This window comes from Myotis myotis, unplaced genomic scaffold, assembly GCF_014108235.1.
Source record: "Myotis myotis isolate mMyoMyo1 unplaced genomic scaffold, mMyoMyo1.p scaffold_m19_p_6, whole genome shotgun sequence".
Lineage (NCBI taxonomy): Eukaryota > Metazoa > Chordata > Mammalia > Chiroptera > Vespertilionidae > Myotis > Myotis myotis.
The window spans coordinates 78313392-78330867 of NW_023416368.1; the positions used below are offsets into that span (position 1 = coordinate 78313392).

Consider the following 17476-nt stretch of genomic DNA (forward strand, 5'->3'; position numbering starts at 1 on the left):
ATCGAAACTCAATATAAACAAACGCGGTCGTTCCACACTCGCCATGCAAAACACCGTGGCGAGTCAGTCGCCTTTTGAGAGTGAAGAAATCGACAAGCTTTGGAGATACATCGCAGAATTTCCAATAAAGCTTTACAAATTACGTTTAACTGTAATTAGGCATTCTCGCTTGTTAAGATATTTCAAAATAATACTCCAAAATGGCAAAAAGAAAGTTACCGAAAGAAGTGTACTGCGAATCTGAAAGTAACGATGAAGAGTTTTATTTTGGCACCTTGAATACTGACTCTGACGTAGAAAGTGATAACGTTTGTAGTGATTCTACTAGTAGTGACGTAGTTCCAAAAAAGAATTAATAAATCTTGTTTATCCTTCATAATCTTGCATGTTATGCATCACTGCTCTTTCAATGGAAATTAATTCCGACCAGTACGACACCCATGTCCAAATTTAATACAACCGCAAAGGGTTAATACCCAGTCAGTGGCATGCGGGAGGCAACTAATTTGTGTCTCTTTCTCTCAGTAGAGCTACTCTCAGCCTCTCCTGGGACCCTCTTGCTGGCCTCAGCCCTTTTCCCAGCAGAAATCCTCAGTTGAGGCTTCTTGGCCTCTCACTTCCCACTTCTATTTCTCTTAAAGGGGGATTAACAGTACTGACATCAAATTTTAGGCCATTTGTAATGAGATGTACTATTATTTTATGAATTGCCACAAAATGCAAAGATTAAAGAGTGGGCACTAATGCTTTGGGTTGAGCCTGGGCAGTGTGGCTCAGTGGTTGAATATTGACCTATAAACCAGGAGGTCACGGTTCAATTCCTGGTCAGATGCCTGGGTTACTGGCTCTATCCTCAATAGGGTGCATGCAGGAGGCAGTCGGTCAATGATTCTCTCTCATTGATGTTTGTCTCTTTCCCTCTCCCTTCCTCTCTGAAATCAATAAAAAAGTATTTAAAAAAATACTTTGGGTTAAAAGCAGCAGCCTGACCTCTGGGAAGGTAAACTGACAAATGGGAATAATCATAGGGCAAGGCAGGAGTATAAATACTTGGGATAGCCTTGAGAAAAATCTTGTCCTGCATTCTCCATCCTCACCAACCTGCAGGTTTTGCTAAGGATCCTGGGTTACAGGTGTGGGCCCCAGGTTATGAGTGGGAGTCTTCAGATTATAAGTGGAGGGATCCACACATTCACTCATGTCCAGCCAGCCCCCAGACCCACTAACCCCTGCAAAAAGCCCTTTTGCTTTCCCAGCATTGGTCACGGATGTCCCCAAAGACTCCCTTCACCACTGAAGACAGAGGAAGCCAACTATCCTGGTCACTCTCCCAGGCCGGCTGCCCCCATCCTGGATCTGCTCCCACTCAGTGGATCTCATGAATGTCGAGTTCCTGACTACAGGTCCAGCTCAGACCCTGCCCTGACAAGTGGGCCCCCTCAGGAGCCGGAGGGGTCTTTCCAAAGAGATCAGCGCCCTCAGGGAATCAGCTACGGCTGCATCTTAGGATGTGCTCCAGGTCTGTGTGGACATCTGTGGCCACCAAGGGGCAGGTGGCGGGACCATGGCCAAGGCTTCCTGGTTTCAGATCCACACATGGTCACTCAGAGCAGTGACATGTGGATTGTTACCAGTAGGGTGGGGATGTCCAGACACACAGTGACAGTCACCTGTTCTTCACTCTAGACCAGTGTCGCCAACCAGTGGTCCGCGGACCACTGGTAGTCCGTGAGGTCCAAAAGGTTGGCGACCGCTGCCCTAGACCATGCTGTACCCCCTCCTTCCTGCACTGTGGACATCTGGGCTGGGTCATCCACTGTGGGAGGCCTAGGCACTGGGATATGGAGCAGCCTCCCTGCCTTCCACTCCATGTAAAGAGCACCCCAGTCATGACAATCACAGATGTCCCCACACAGCCCAGGATCACCCATGGCTGGCAATCATTGGTTTAGCGACACACATGTATTTGTGGATGTTTAGCATTTTGCTTTAAAATATTTCTGGCCGAAACCGGTTTGGCTCAGTGGATAGAACGTCGGCCTGCGGACTGAAAGGTCCCAGGTTCGATTCCGGTCAAGGGCATGTACCTGGGTTGCGGGCACATCCCCAGTAGATGTGCAGGAGGCAGCTGATCGATGTTCCTCTCTCAACGATGTTTCTAACTATCTCTCTCCCTTCCTCTCTGTAAAAAATCAATAAAATATATTTAAAAAAAAATAATAAAATATTTCTGGAGTAATGTATTTGGGAGAAAGTGACCTGAGAGCCCCTAAGGTTTTTTAAGTTTTCATTTATTGATTTTAGAGAGGGAGAAACATTGCTTTGTTTCACATATTTATGCACTCACTGGTTTACTCTTGTATGTGCCCTGACCATGGATCAAACCTGCAACCTTGGTATATCAGGATGACACTCTAACCAAGTGAGCTTCAGGGCCAGGGGCACGTCATTTTTATTTTATTTTTAAAATTATTTTTATTGACTTTAGAGAGGAGAGGGAGAAACATCAATGTGAGAGAAGCACTGATTGGTTGTCCCCCCCCCCCCACCCCCGCTCCCCTTACACACCCCAACTGGGACTGAACATGCAACCTGCGCATGTGCCCTGACCAGGAATCGAACCAGACCTTTCAGTTCACGGGACAACACTCAACCAACTGAGCCACAGTGAGCTAGGGCCACATTATATTTTATTTCTAAATATATTTTTTATTGTTGATAATATTGAGTTTTTACCACAAAATCCTTCAACTCTTCTCCACATTTGAAAATGTTTAAAAATAATTCAAGGGAGGAATAGAGATGCAGCAAGATAGGCCAGGAGTCGATCGTGGTTGAATCAGGTACAGGATTCTGCTTTCTCTGTGACAAAATGTTAGGACCCCGACTGGGTGGCCCACTTGGTTGGAGTGGTAAGATTGTGGATTAGATCTTTGGTCAGGGAACACACAAGAATCAACCAATGAATGCATAAATGGGTGGAAGAGCAAAATAAATCTTTTTTTAAATCTTTACTGTTGAAAGTATGACATAGGTCCTCCTTCCTTTTCACTTCTCCCTTCCTCTAAAATCAATAAATGAAAAGGTCAGCCACTTCACACCTGAGGCTACTATCACGAAACAAAGACAGCAACCCTCCCCCCCACCACACACAGACAGTAACAAGTTCTGATGAAGATGTGGAGAAATTGGAAGCGTATGAACAACTGGTAGGGAAGGTGCTATGGAAAAAAGGATGGCTGTTCCTCAAAGAATTAAACATGGAATCACCACTTGACCCAACAATCTCACTTCTAAGTAGAGTGCAAAAAACTCAAAGATCTGGAAGAGATAAATGTACGTACACATACATAGCAGCACAGTTCCTAACAGTGTCCCCTATGGGTGACTCCAACCTTCCACTTGCTCAAGCCAAAACCCAGGTGTCATCTGGACTTTCCCATTCCATCATCACTGTCTGGACAGTCACCAACTGCTGAGGCATGCCACCTTTCCTGCTTCATCTCTGTCTCCCCCTCATAAAAGAAATGAATCCACCAGGTTGCTTTAGCAAGTGCGTTTAGGACCCTTCTGCATCATACCCTATGGAGGTGGTGACAGACACCCTGGTCTATGGGAAGGTTTAACCCAAGGTCCATGGCTCAAGCCTTTGGCTCCTGGGGTCATTGTGCAAGGCTTTCAGATGCCAGTCAGAAACATCATGTCCACCTGGTTTGGTTCAGTGAATAAAGCGTCTGCCTGCAGATTGAAAGGTTCCAGGTTCAATTCCCGTCAAGGGCACGTGTCTGAGTTGCGGGCTCAAACCCTAGAAGGGCACATGCAGGAGGCAGCCAATCAATGATTCTATTTCATCATTGATGTTTTTCTCTCTCCCCCTCTCTAAAATCAATAAAAAACTTTTTAAAAAAAGAATCATGTCCCAAAAGAGGGACAGATACAGGCAGCATGGTGAGGGTGAAAAGCACTGAGAAAAACTGGGCAGGTGTATAAATTGGAGGGGCGGGAAGGCTCAAGTCATTAGAAGGCTCTTGCTGTTCATGTGCTTGAAATAGGAACCTAGCCCAACTGGTGTGGCTCAGTGGTTGATGGTCAACCTATGAACCAGATCACTGTTGATCCCCAGTGTGGGCTCTGCAGGGGCAGCCGATCAATGGCTCTCTCCCCCTCTCTGAAATCAAGAGATATTTTTTAAAAATGTAGGCACCCACCCCTTGACTGGAGGACATGGGAGGGGCCTATGAAGGGGATGGGGACCTGAGGGGAGATGCTACATTCAGTCCAGCAATGGCCATCTCTATGGGTACTTAAGAGATGCCAGGTAGCCAAAACTGCAGATCTGGGTTGGGGGGATCAAGGGGGAGGGGCACAGGGAATATAGCATAGGACCCTGAACATTCCCAGACATGTCACAGGAGCCCCCGACCCACTCACTATCCATGTGGCTGTCACTGTGTTTACAGCAGGAAACCCAGGAACCCTCACTATCCAACATTCTGGCAAACACTACACAAGTCTTGCTGGACCTGAGCTTCCAAGTACTGTGCCCAGGCCCAACCCCCTCTGCTGGATGATTGACAAACTGCCCAGAGCCCCAGACACTTGGAAGAATGGGTTGCACTCTGATGAGGTAAGTCTGCTTTTTATTAACTACTTGAGAGGGATGAAGCGGGAGGAGTGGGTGGCTCCAATGCCAGGCCTGCCGTGCTTCACTGGCTTGTAGGTGATGGAGAACTCACCCAGGTAGTGGCCAATCATCTCAGGCTGTGGAAGGCAAAGAATGGACCTGTTAGGTGACCATGGGAGGACAGGCCCACACCCACCCAGGCAACGCAGTCCCACCACACACCTTGATTTCCACCTGATTGAAGGTCTTGCCATTGTATACGCCCACCATGCTGCCCACCATCTCCGGCAGGATGATCATGTCCCGCAGGTGTGTCTTCACCACCTCTGGCTTCTCCATGGGCGGCGCCTCCTTTTTGGCCTTGCGCAGGCGCTTCAGGAGCGAGTGCTGCTTCCTTCGCAGGCCCCGGTTTAGCCGCCGCCGCTGCCGGGCACTATACAGCTGCATCAACTGCTCACTGGGGGGCAGGCAGGACAGAATGTGTGGCCTAAGCCCTGGTGGATACCCCACCCTTCACCCACCAACACTAATCTTCCCTATAGTGCCCCAAAGCAATGTTCACAGCCCAAACAGTCAAGAGGAATCCTGCAAAATGGACAGCCTTCACAGCACTGTCTAGAAATGAAGAAACCGAAGGAGGACAGGCTGCTCAGGTGAGGTGGTGCAGCCAGAACTTTGTGGACTAAAGGCTGTGCTCCTAGAGGCCTCAGGAACCCAGGAGAGGAGCCGAGCCTGAGAAATTTCAGTCTGCTGTGTCCCCGGAAACTGGATCCTCCACGCCCAGACCCAGGCACACCTTCAGGAGACACAGGGTCCCCGGCTGTCAGCAAGCCTCCCTCGCTCCGGTCTGGAGACTCAGACCCAAACCCGCCCTGTCCCTGGGGGCAAGAGTTTTAAGAAGCACAAGTCAGACCACTTAGAATCTTCCAGCTTTAACCAAATCTTAGACCTGGGGTTGCAAACTCCCACCCATGAACCAAACCCGGGCCTGATGCCTGACCTTACAAGGCTTGTGAGCTACAGATATCTGCGTTATCAAGTGAATGAAAAGATGTCAAACAGGGCACGTTAACATTCTATTAATGTCAAACCTCAGAGCCGCAGCCCATCCGTCTATATACTATACCGACCTAAGGCCGCGTCAGCAAGTCAGGCTGCAGCTCCTAGCCCCCTGGGACCCCCTCCCGCCGCCATCCCTCCCGATGTGGCCGACACTTACTAAGACATGTCAAGCAGTTGATCGAGATCCACGCCGCGGTAGGTGAACTTGCGGAAGGTCCGCTTCTTCTTCTGCTCCACTTCCGCCTGCGCGGGCCCGAGACAAGGGTGAGCGCGAGCCCGAGACCCATCTCCCACCCTCACGGCTACAGCGGGTCACCAGGCGCAAAGGTCGTGCCGAAAAACGCGCGGCAGCCCCGGTAGAAAAGTCCGTGGGGACACACCACCTCGGGCCCGTCCGAGGGCGCGGGGGGCTACAGGGATTTGGCTGAGACAGGAGGGCATATACAGGCCTCTCCCGCCCCGGTGGTCACGACACCCACAAGGACTGCGCTCCCACATCCGGCGGCTCCGGAGGACTGGAGGAACGTGTCTCAGCTGCACGGCCTGACCCCGGCCTGCAAAGAGCAGCCAGAGCCAGGATGGCGCCGGATAGGCCCGCACAAACGCACAAAGTCCCAACACTTACCATCTTGGTTCCTCGGAAAGGCCAACCCACCCGGCGTCTGCGCAATTATTTCCAGTTCGCCCATGGCCCCGCCCCTTGACGCTGCGTGCGCAAGCGCCTCAGCTCCTGGAGGAGGATGTGCGCCCTCTGCTGTCCGGAGGGTAGAGCGCAGGCTATGAGGGCAAAAGGTTTTTTGTTTTTTTAAGAAAATGCTTTTAAAAATATATATTTTTTTATTGATTTCAGAGAGGAAAGGAGAGATAGAGAAACAACAATAATGAGAATCACTGATCGGTTGCCTCCTGCACGCCCACTACTGGGGATCGAGCCCAAAACCGGGTCATGTGCCGTTGACCGGAATGGAACCCAGAACCCTTCAGTCCCCAGGTCGATGCTCTATCCCAGTGATTCCCAAAGTGGGCGCTACCGCCCCCTGGTGGGCGCTGCACCGATCCAGGGGGGCGGTGATGGCCACAGGTGCATTTGTTTTAACTTTTTTTGTATTACCTTTCTATTCTGAGTTCAATAGTTTCATAATTTCAAACTTCAATGTTTCTAACTTACACCTTTCTTTACTATATTTTACGAAAAAGGTAGAAACATTAATACATATATCTTTCTGTTTAATTGCTATTAAAATTTTTAAAAAAATTAATTTCCAGGGGGCGCTGAGTAATATTTTTTCTGGAAAGGGGGCGGTAGGCCAAATAAGTTTGGGAACCACTGCTCTATCCACAGAGCCAAACCAGCTAGGGGAGCAAAGCTTTTGTTAAGGACTCGGAATCCACCCCCAGGTTGGGGCCAGCCGCCTAGAGTTTGGGCAACTTCCTGAAAGTCACTGCTCCTTTCAAGCCTCGTATTTGTGCTCTATAATCTCCATTAATGGAACCCAACTAACAAGTGTTAATGGAGCACCTGCTGTTTGCGGTCGGTGCTGTCTGGTTTCAGTCCAGAGTTCCATGATGGAGCTGATACTGTTGTAATTTGCTAGTTATTAATAACAGGAAAGGAGTAAAGGGAAGACCAAGTATTATAGGCATGTCATTTGGGCAGCTTCACCAGGAAACTAAAGCTTTATACTCCCCAGGGAGCCACCCGTCTATTCCCTGCAGATCTCTGGGAAGGGACTGGACATTGAGAATAGATGGATGCCCAGTAAAGTTGGGGTGACATCGGGAAGGTACCTGTCAGTTACACCTGGGAACAGGTCATTGGTCAGAATGGGCGTGGCCAATGCAAGGGCATGAAATTTGGGATACTTCATTTCCTAAACAAAGGAGTTCACTCTTGTGCTCTGTGCTCTTGGTTCCTCCTATGCTCTTGGGACTCTTATTGCTCCCGATGTGCTCTCCTGGAGCATGTCACCAACATGTGGACCCCAACAATGATTCATCAACTGCAACTAGCCTTATGCTGAACTGGATCTGACTGCAACATGGAGCAACAATTCTGGATGCTGGCTTTGCTTCTAGCTCTACTGAAACTCCAGCTATGCTTCTTCAATGACTGGAATGGGACTTTGGAAACCCCTGGATGTAATTCCACACAAATAAAAATCACTCATCCTCCTGTTGAAGTTTCAGAAAATTATTTTTCTTGAGATATCATAAGGACCCCACCTCCAGCATCCAGAAGGGAAGAGGACACGCCAATTTCTCTGATAACCGAGCTGTTGTTGCAGAATGGGAGGTAGTCCCCATAAGGGACACGTTAATACAGACCAGAGCCAGGAGGAAAATCCAGGAAGGGTGGGACAACGGCTTCTAACATGGTCAGAAAAAGGCATCCCTGATAAGAACCAGTCAGCCTTTAACTGACAAAATTATATAAGTAACAACTATATAACAATGCACTGCTAGGTTTGTAACATAAGTTGATATAATAAGTATAACAGTAATAGCAAAAAACGGAACAAGGGACTAGGCTAAATAGGAATATGTTGTTTTTTCATAGATTAGAGAGAGAAAAAGGGAGAAACACTGATTTGTTGTTCCACTCACTTATGCATTCATTGGTTGATTCCTGTGTATGCCCTGACTGGGGATTAAACCCACAACCTTGGCATATTGACACTCTTACCAACTGAGCTACTAGGCCAGGTAATTAGTGTCCATCTGAAGGTGATTCTTGTATATTAAGATGTATATGGTACCATAGGACCCAGCAATCTCACTTCAGGGTGTATACTCCGAAGAACTGAAAGCAATGATTTAAGCAGATTTGCACACCCATGTTTAGAACAGCATGATTCACAGTGGTCAAGAGGTGAAAACAACCCAAGTGTCCATGGAAAGATGAGTGGATAAGCAAAATGTGGTGCATCTACACACTGGAATACTATTCAGCCTTTATTTATTTATATTTGTTATATTCAGCCTTTAAAATGAAGGAAATTTACAGCTGCTACAATGTGGATGAACATTATGCTCAGTGAGATAAGCCAGACACAAAAGGACAAATATGTGTGATTCTACTCATAAGAGGTCATTAAAGGAGTCAGATTTATAGAAAAAGAAAGCAGCCCTGAAAAAAAATTCTGGCAGAGTAGGAGGATGCTGCATGGACATGCTCCCAGGAACAAGCTGGAAATATAACTGAAATACGGAAAGGCTTCCTGAATAATCAATGGAAAACTCACAGGAGAGAACCCTGTTACCCAAGGACTGAAGGTGGAGACCGAATAGAGACTGGTAGGAGGGGCGGAGGCGCTAAAGGACTGGTGGGGCACCCACAGATGGCAACTGAAGTCCTGGAAAGATATCTCAGCTGGGGGGGTGGGGGGAGGGTGCCACTGAGAACTCTGAGATCTAATCCCGAAGCTGGGCTCCCCAGCAGAGAGCACCAAACTGATGAGGGTACCCACATAACATCTAACTGTGAAAAGCAGTGGGGTGCTATCTACCAGGGAGTGGCAGATGAAAGTTCGGGCACCCTCTTGAAGGGCCAACACAAAAAAATTCCCTGTGGAGCCACCCACCTTGTGCTCTGGCAGAGGGAGGGTGAAGTGGACTGGAGCTGTGAGAGCAGAACCCAGGACTGGGGACTTGGGAGACAGAGCTCAGAAGGCAGACACCCCAAGTTTTCTGGGCTGAGTAATTCCCTCACACAGCGGTGGACATCTTTCCCACAAAGACCTCTGCCTTGCCTGGGGGGAAGACAGTCTGACACACCCTATTGGAAACACCTTGCCCTGAGGCCACTTAAGAGATTAAAAGTAACAATTAGCCTCCAGGCAGAAGCAACTGCCCCACCCTGTTGAAAAAACTCTCCTCACACCTGAGGGCCATTGCCTAGCTGGGAGCAATTCAAGTTGGAATCCTGTTAGTCCAGTGGTTCTCAACCTGTGGGTCGCGACCCCTTTGGGGGTGGAACAACCTTTTCACAGGGGTTGCCTAAGACCATCAGAAAACACATATATAATTACATATTGTTTTTGTGATTAATCACTATGCTTTAATTATGTTCAATTTATAACAATGAAAACACATCCTGCATATCAGATATTTACATTACGATTCATAACAGTAGCAAAATTACAGTTATGAAGTAGCAACAAAAATAATTTTATGGTTGGGGGTCACCACAACATGAGGAACTGTATTAAAGGGTTGCGGCATTAGGAAGGTTGAGAACCACTGTGTTAGTCTGTGGACAGAGGTGGTCTCTGGAGGCTTTGAGTCTTTGCCTGATCCAATTAGTCAGAAACAGCCTTTAATACTGTCCTGCACTAGAGATTGAGAGGTATAGAGCAGCGGTTGCTAACTGGTGGTCCGGGACCACTGCTGGTCCATGAGGTATGAAAGGTTGGCAACTGCTGGTATAGAGGATCTACGTAAAACACAGCCACCAACCCAAACAGACAACCAAAATGAGGAAACAAAGAAACAACCTCCAAATGAAAGAACTAGTGAATTCTCCAGAAGAGGTAAATTAAGCAGAGGTAAGAAATTTATCTGAAACAGAGTTCAGAGTAATGATGTTAAAAATGCTCAACAGTATGAAAAAAGATATAGTAACTATGAAAAAAGAACAGTCTGTGATAAGGAATGACATAACACAAATAAAGAACACATTGGAAGGAATACACAGCAGATTAGGGGAAGCTGAGGATTGAATCTGTGACTTAGAAGACAGAGTTGAAAATATCACTCAATTAGAGCACCAAAAAGAAAAAACAATTAAAAAACAGGAGGACAGCTTAAGGGAGCTGTGGGACAATGTGAAACGTAACAATATTAGAACAGTAGGTGTGCCAGATGAGGCAGAAAGGGAGAAAGGAATAGAGAAGGTGTTTGAAGAAATAATGGTAGAAAACTTCCCTAACCTGGAAAAGGAAAAAAGTCACACAAGTTCAGAAGGCACAGAGAACCCCAAACAAGAAGAACCCAAACAGACCCATGCCCAGACACATCATAATTAAAATGTCAAAAATTAAAGACAGCCGTAACTGGTTTGGCTCAGTGGATAGAACGTTGGCCTGCGGATTGAGGGGTCCCAGGTTTGATTCCGGTCAAGGGCATGTACCTTGGTTGCGGGCACATCCCCAGTAGGGGGTGTGCAGGAGGCAGCTGATCAATGTTTCTCTCTCATTGATGTTTCTAACTCTCTATCTCTCTCCCTTCCTCTCTGTAAAAAGTCAATAAAATATATATTTAAAAAAAAATTAAAGACAAAGAGAGAATCTTTTTTTTTTTTTAAATATACTTTGATATTTTAGAGAGGAAGGGAGAGGAATAGAGAGCTAGAAACATCGATGAGAGAGAAACATTGATCAGCTGCCTCCTGCACGCCCCCCACTGGGGATGTGCCCGCAACCAAGGCACATGCCCTTGACCGGAATCGAACCCGGGACCTTTCAGTCTGAGGGTTGATGCTCTATTCACTGAGCCAAACTGGTTAGGGCAAAGAGAGAATCTTAAAGGCAGCAAGAGAAAAGAAAACTGTTACATACGAAGGAGTTCCCATAAGGCTGACACCTGATTTCTCATCAGAAACTCTACAGGCCAGAAGGGAATGGCATGAAGTACTCAAGGTAATGGAAAGCAAGGATATGAGACCAAGATTACTATATCCAGCAAAGCTATCATTCAAAATAGATGGTCAAATAAAGAACTTCCCAGACAAAAAAAAGGCTAAAAGAGTTAATCACCATCAAGCCAGCATTACAAGAAATGCTAAAGGGATTGCTGGGAAGAAGAAACAGAGAGAGAAACCTACTCATACAGAATTAAAATGGCTATAAGTAACTCTCAATAATAACCCTAAATGTATATGGATTAAATGCTCCAATCAAAAGATGTAGGGTAGCTGAATGGATATAAAAACATGACCCATGCCCTGACCGGTTTGGCTCAGTGGATAGAGCGTTGGCCTATGGACTGAAGGGTCCCAGGTTCGATTCTGGTCAAGGGCATGTACCTTGGTTGCGGGCACATCCCCAGTGGGGGGTGTGCAGGAGGCAGCTGATGGATGTTTCTCTCTCATCAATGTTTCTAACTCTCTATCCCTCTCCCTTCCTCTCTGTAAGAAATCAATAAAATATATTAAAAAACAACAACAACAAAAAAAACACACACAAAAAAATGACTCAACTACATGCTGTCTACAAGAGACCCACCTCAAAACAAAAGACACCCCTGTTTGGGCGCAGCATCCGGGAGGCGGTGGGAAGACCTGAGAGCCACCTACATGGGCAGTGGGTTTGGGGTTCAGTCCTCGACGGGTCTCCCAACCATGGCCACGAGGTCACCCTCCTCACGGGGTCCCTGGGGCAGCCCCTCCCGGGAATGGCTTGCTGCGCAGCCACACCTTGCAGGTCCTGGCTCTGGAGCGCTGGGGCACAGCCCAGCAGGACTCAGTGATTGTGGAAAAAGTGCAATAAAATGTGAAATGTGGGCCCTGCAAAAAAAAAAAAAAAAAAAAAAAAAAAAAGACACACACAGGATGAAAGTGAAGGGATGAAAAAATTTTTCCCAGCAAATGGAAAAGAAAAAAAAAAAAGCTGGAGTAGCAATACTACTCATATCCAACAAAATAGACTTTAAAAGCATCATGCTAAGCGAAATAAGCCAGCTGGAGAAAGATAAGTATCATATGATCTCACTCGTTTGTGGAATATAATGAACAACATAAACTGATGAACAAAAATAGAGCCAGAGGGGGGAAAATAATATATACTAGAATATAATAGAAGTAATCCTGTTATTTGCAGATTTTTAATATTTCCTACAACTTTTGTGATATTATACTATGTTAGTACAGTTTTGGTAATATTATACTTAAAATCCTTTTATTTATTTATTTTTTAAAATATATTTTATTGATTTTTTACAGAGAGGATGGGAGAGGGATAGAGAGTTAGAAATATCAATGAGAGAGAAACATCAATCAGCTGCCTCCTGAACACCCCCTACTGGGGATGTGCAGGAAACCAAGGTACATGCCCTTGACCGGAATCGAACCTGGGACCCTTCAGTCCGCAGGCTGACACCCTATCCACTGAGCCAAACCAGTTAGGGCTATTCTTGAAATATTAATGTTTATTGTAGGTAAAATTATTATATGTAAGATCATTTTTCTTGAATTGGTGTTTATTGCATGTAACATTATATTTAAGATTGTTTTTCTTGAAACTAAAAAAAAAACAAACTGAAGGGGAAAAAAAGAAAGCAACCCTGGCTGGCTTTGCTCAGTGGATAGAGTGTCGGCCTGCGGACTGAAGGGTCCCTGGTTTGATTCTGGTCAAGCGCATAGACCTTGGTTGCAGGTCCCTGGGCTCTGGTCCAGGTGTATGCAGGAGGCAACCAATCAATGTTTCTCTCTCACATCAATGTTTCTCTCAGTCTTTCCCTCTCCTTTCCACTCTCTCTAAAATCAATGGAAAAATATCCTTGGGTTAAGATTAACAACAACAAAAAAAAGAAGAAAGAAAGAAAAAGAAAAAGCAGAATGGTGGGAGCCAGGGCTGGGGGAGGGTGGGGAAGAATTAGTGTTTTGTTTTGTTTTTTTAATCCTCATCTGAGGATATGTTTTTCATTGGTTTTAGAGAGGGAGAGACAGAAAAAAGTATTGATGTGTGAAACATTTATCAGTGGCCTCCCCTATGCTCCCTGACCTTGAACCCACGATGCCCTGACCGGGAATCAAACCCTTGACCCTTTGGTGCACAGGACAATGCTCCAAATAACTAAGCCACACCAGCCAGGGCAAGGAGTTCGTGCTTAAGGTGGACAGAGTGTCAGTTTTGGAAAAATGAGAAAGTCCTGGAGATGGTGGGGATGGATGCACAACAATGTGAAGGTGCTTAATGCCACTGAGTTGAGCACTGAAAAATGATTAAAAATGGCGAGTTTTATGTGCATTTTGCTACAATTCAAAAGCAACCAGCCCAGCCAGCGTGGTTCAGTGGTTGAGCATTGACCTCTGAACCAGGTCGCGGTTTGATTCCTGAGCAGGCTTAATCCCCAGGGTGGGGCCCGCAGGAGGCAGCCAATCAATGATTCTCATCGTTGATGTTTCTCTTTCCCCCACCTTCCTCTCAGAAATCAATAAAAATATATTTTAAAAAACAAAAACACGGCGAACTCCGCGCCTGCCTTGGCCGACAAAATGGACATGTCTCTGGACAACATCATTAAGCTGAACCGGAGCCAGCGGCGGCGGGGCCGGCTCCCAGGGAGGCCGAGGTGGCGAGGTGCAGGCGCTGCACAGCGAGCTGGGTCGCAGGCCCATCCGGAACCGGGCGAACTGGCGGAGGCAGGAACCAGCCGGCGCCCTACAACCGGCTGAAACAACTTCCCGACAAGTGGCAACAGGACCTTTCCGACAGCGGCTTTGGCGGTGGCGCCGGCGCGGAGACGGGTGGGAAACTGCGGTGTCCAACCTGGATTTCGGGGTGTCCGACGCTGACACCCAGGAGCTCTTTGCTGGATTTGGGACTCTGAAGAAGGCCGGCGGACGCCCTGAAAGCTATGAAACAGTACCACGGCCCTTTGGATGGCCGCCCGTGAACGTCCAGCTCGTCACACCCCAGCACGCAGCGCAGTGTCAACGCAGCGGGGCGACTAGGAACCGAGGACCTGGAGGCTTCGGCGGCGGCGCTCGGGGAGGAGCCCGGGGAGCAGCCGGGGCGCAGGCAGGGGCGCCGCGGGAGCTGAGAGCAGCAGATCTCCGCGGAGGAGTCGGACGCCCAGCTGTACGCTTACCACGCGCGGATGGACACGAGCTACAGCACCCGCGGCTCGGTGCGTGGAGCTCGGAGGCCTAGGCGTTGTCTCGGTCTGGCCCTGTGGCCAATGATGGAGTTGTTTCTTCTGTTTTGAAATAGGATTTAAAACTCATATAAAGATTTTTCTTTTCCTTTTTTTTTTTTTTCCTGAAACAGACCTGTTTTGTACCCAGTTATTTTGGGGATAAATTTTACTGGTTGCCGTTGTGGAGGTGGCGTTTCCACCTTTGCCATAATAAACAGAAACGTGTGTAGAAAAACACACACATATACAACAATGGACTACATAAATATGGTGTTAACATACTGCACAGTATTTCTTAAATTACTCTGCTGTGGTAAGAGTATTTACTTTCACATCAGATTATTCTGTGATGTCTTTTAAACTTTTTGGAAAAATACATCATTTGTAAAGAAACCTTGATTTGGGTTCAATGTAATATTAGTTTTTAAAACTATGAATGTTGTCTTTCATATATGTATATATATATATATATGATTTTTTTTTTTACCTTGTCACACCACCGATTGAAGCAAAGCAACACAACACGCTGCCCACTTCACCCAAAAGGTGTTTTTCCTTTGCCCTTTCTTGACGGCTCAGTGGTCTTTTTTATATTTTTATGAGAAAGTGGGAGAAAATTACTTTGGAAGAAAATGGGCTTCTGTTTAAATGTTGAAATATATATATGTTGTGAGTTTAAGGAGTCTACAATTACTTGTAAGTTTTACAGAACCACCTGCTTTCAGTGATTGTAAATAAACTCTCAAAACATCCTTGAAAGGCTCTATACAGAATGTGTTAATTGACAGGAAAATTTAATAAATTAGTAATTAAATACATTTTACAATGTGGTCTCTTTAAGGGCAATTTCAGCAGTTAACTTGAAAGAGAAAAAAAAATGTGTACATAGGTAACATCACTTGCAATGAAATAAAGCTGTTTGTGCTCACACACACACACAAAATAACATATGTATATGGTAAGCTCTTAGAGAACCCTCTAAGAAAATCACCAAAAATATATATAATGAAAAAAGTCATTAAAAAGACTAAAATGCTACACTAGAAAATACTCTAGTATTTTGGCTGCAAAAAGAAAAAACAAAACACCAGGAGGCATAAAAGATAAAAAAGACACATAACAGAAAACACAGTGAAATGGCTGAGGACAGCCCAAGCATATCAGTAACATAAATGCAAATTGGCTCCCAGCCCCGCTGAGAGGGTGCCTTCCTGGAAGAGGGAGCAGGTGTGCAAAGGTCCTGGGGTTTGGGATGACCTGGGTGCTACTATCGCAAGAGAAGCAGAGCCTCCACTCTAGCTTGCTGGGTAGGGCTTGGCTGATACCAGTGGCTCTGTGGGGAGCTGGGCTGGCCTGGAGGAAAGGAAAGTCTCCAAGGAAGCTGAGAATCTCCTCAGCCATTCCCACAATCCTGGGAGAAGAGCCAATGAAACGCCACCTCAAGGAGGGGTGTCCCTTCCTGTCCTCAAGGGAATACATCATTCTGGGACTCAGGATGTGTTCTTTAGGGTGTGGCACGGGCTCCTGAGAGCACCCTACTGGCTGGAAATCCCTGTTTGCACAATGCCCTTAGCCAGAGACCTAAAATTAAAAAATTTATTTTGCCAATCAATTTCACTAATATAAGGAGCGAAAGTTTATTAGCTGTGATGACCATGGTGTGATCCTGCTCCTTCCTGCTGCTTCTGTAAACTTTGGTGGCAGCAGCTCCAGAGGGAACAGGGAAGGCTACCACCCAGAGGGGTTTTGGAGATCACAGTGAAGGTTCCTGGGCTGAGCCACTCAACTGTGTGGGGGAGGGTTATGGCTGCTCTGTTAATTAGTTTATCTCAAGCCTGGCACATTGGAGGCATCAAACCATTTTGGATGACTCTGTTTTTTATATTTTAAAATCTTGACTGTGATCTTTAGAATGACAAAATAATGGCCCCCCAATGACATACCTTGAGACCATGTCAGACTCCTGATCTCTAGAACTGTGAAAGAATAAACATTGTTGTTTTAAGCCAGTTTGTGGCTTAATTATATTAATTAAGGCTACAGGAGAGCCACACACCCAGAACAAATGGTCACAGCTCTTTCCCAGGGGCCAGACTCCTGCGACCCAGGACCTGTCCCCACCTCTCCAAGAGGCCAGACCAGCCTCAGAAAAGGGAGTCCAGCCTGCAAGCTCTGACTCACCTCCCTTCTCAGGGTTGCAAATAGGAGCTTCATTGAATATCAAAGTCCTGGGCATCTGGGATGAGGGACAGTCAAGAAAATGTAGTCCAAAATATCAGAGGCTGGAAGGACTTTGCAGGCCAGGCCTATATGTGTCCAATAGGAGGGGGTAGCCCTTGTGGGATGTCAGATCCCATTCCAACTTCCTGGCCCCAGGGCTCTCAGCTCCCCTTAGCCTCCTACCCACTCTCCCACTCATCTCTACGATCCATGTGGACTTGGCCCAAGGGCTGGGAGCAAGCTGCCCTACTCCCTGGCCCAGCCCTAATAAGTCTCCCAGCCAGCATGCTTCATCCCAGGGCCCTGACTGAATGCCCCAATGCCCACATCACCCATGTCAACAGCCCAATTTGTGCAAAGGCTGAGTGTCCTTCCCAAGGGCACAGTCCAGGTATCACTCCCAGAGGGACTGGGGAGGTCTGGCCAATCCCCAGCCAGATCTGTCTGTATGCCTTTTCCTTGGCACCCAGCGAGTGGCTATGAATTCCAGAACCTCATACTGGCACTGCAGCTCTCACCGGGCCCCTGCCTAAACATCCTAACCCACATCTGCCAGAACCCAAAGACTCCTAGACCCACCAAGGTTGGGGCCAGGCCCCACCCTGAAGCAGGCCTCAAGTCATTGCAAGACCACGGAGGAGCCAGGGTAGATGCGGGTTCTCCTGTGGGCGGGGTTCTTCCCCAGCAGGGAGGGAACAAATGACACAACATGGG

The 17476-nt window shown here is 46.9% G+C and overlaps 1 protein-coding gene and 1 pseudogene across 1 annotated transcript; one reads left to right on the forward strand and one right to left on the reverse strand.

Annotated features, from left to right (window-relative positions):
- Positions 1-4623: 4623 nt before the first annotated feature.
- On the reverse strand, positions 4624-6436 carry RPS15 (ribosomal protein S15). The gene is made up of 4 exons (XM_036315429.1): positions 6312-6436; positions 5844-5929; positions 4847-5081; positions 4624-4761 (listed from the first exon to the last, which is right to left on the reverse strand). Exons 1-4 carry the CDS (start codon positions 6312-6314, stop codon positions 4648-4650), a joined length of 438 nt encoding a protein of 145 aa, XP_036171322.1. The 5' UTR covers positions 6315-6436; the 3' UTR covers positions 4624-4647.
- A 7423-nt stretch (positions 6437-13859) lies between these two features.
- Positions 13860-14652, forward strand: LOC118658517 (annotated as a pseudogene).
- The last annotated feature ends 2824 nt before the right edge of the window (positions 14653-17476 follow it).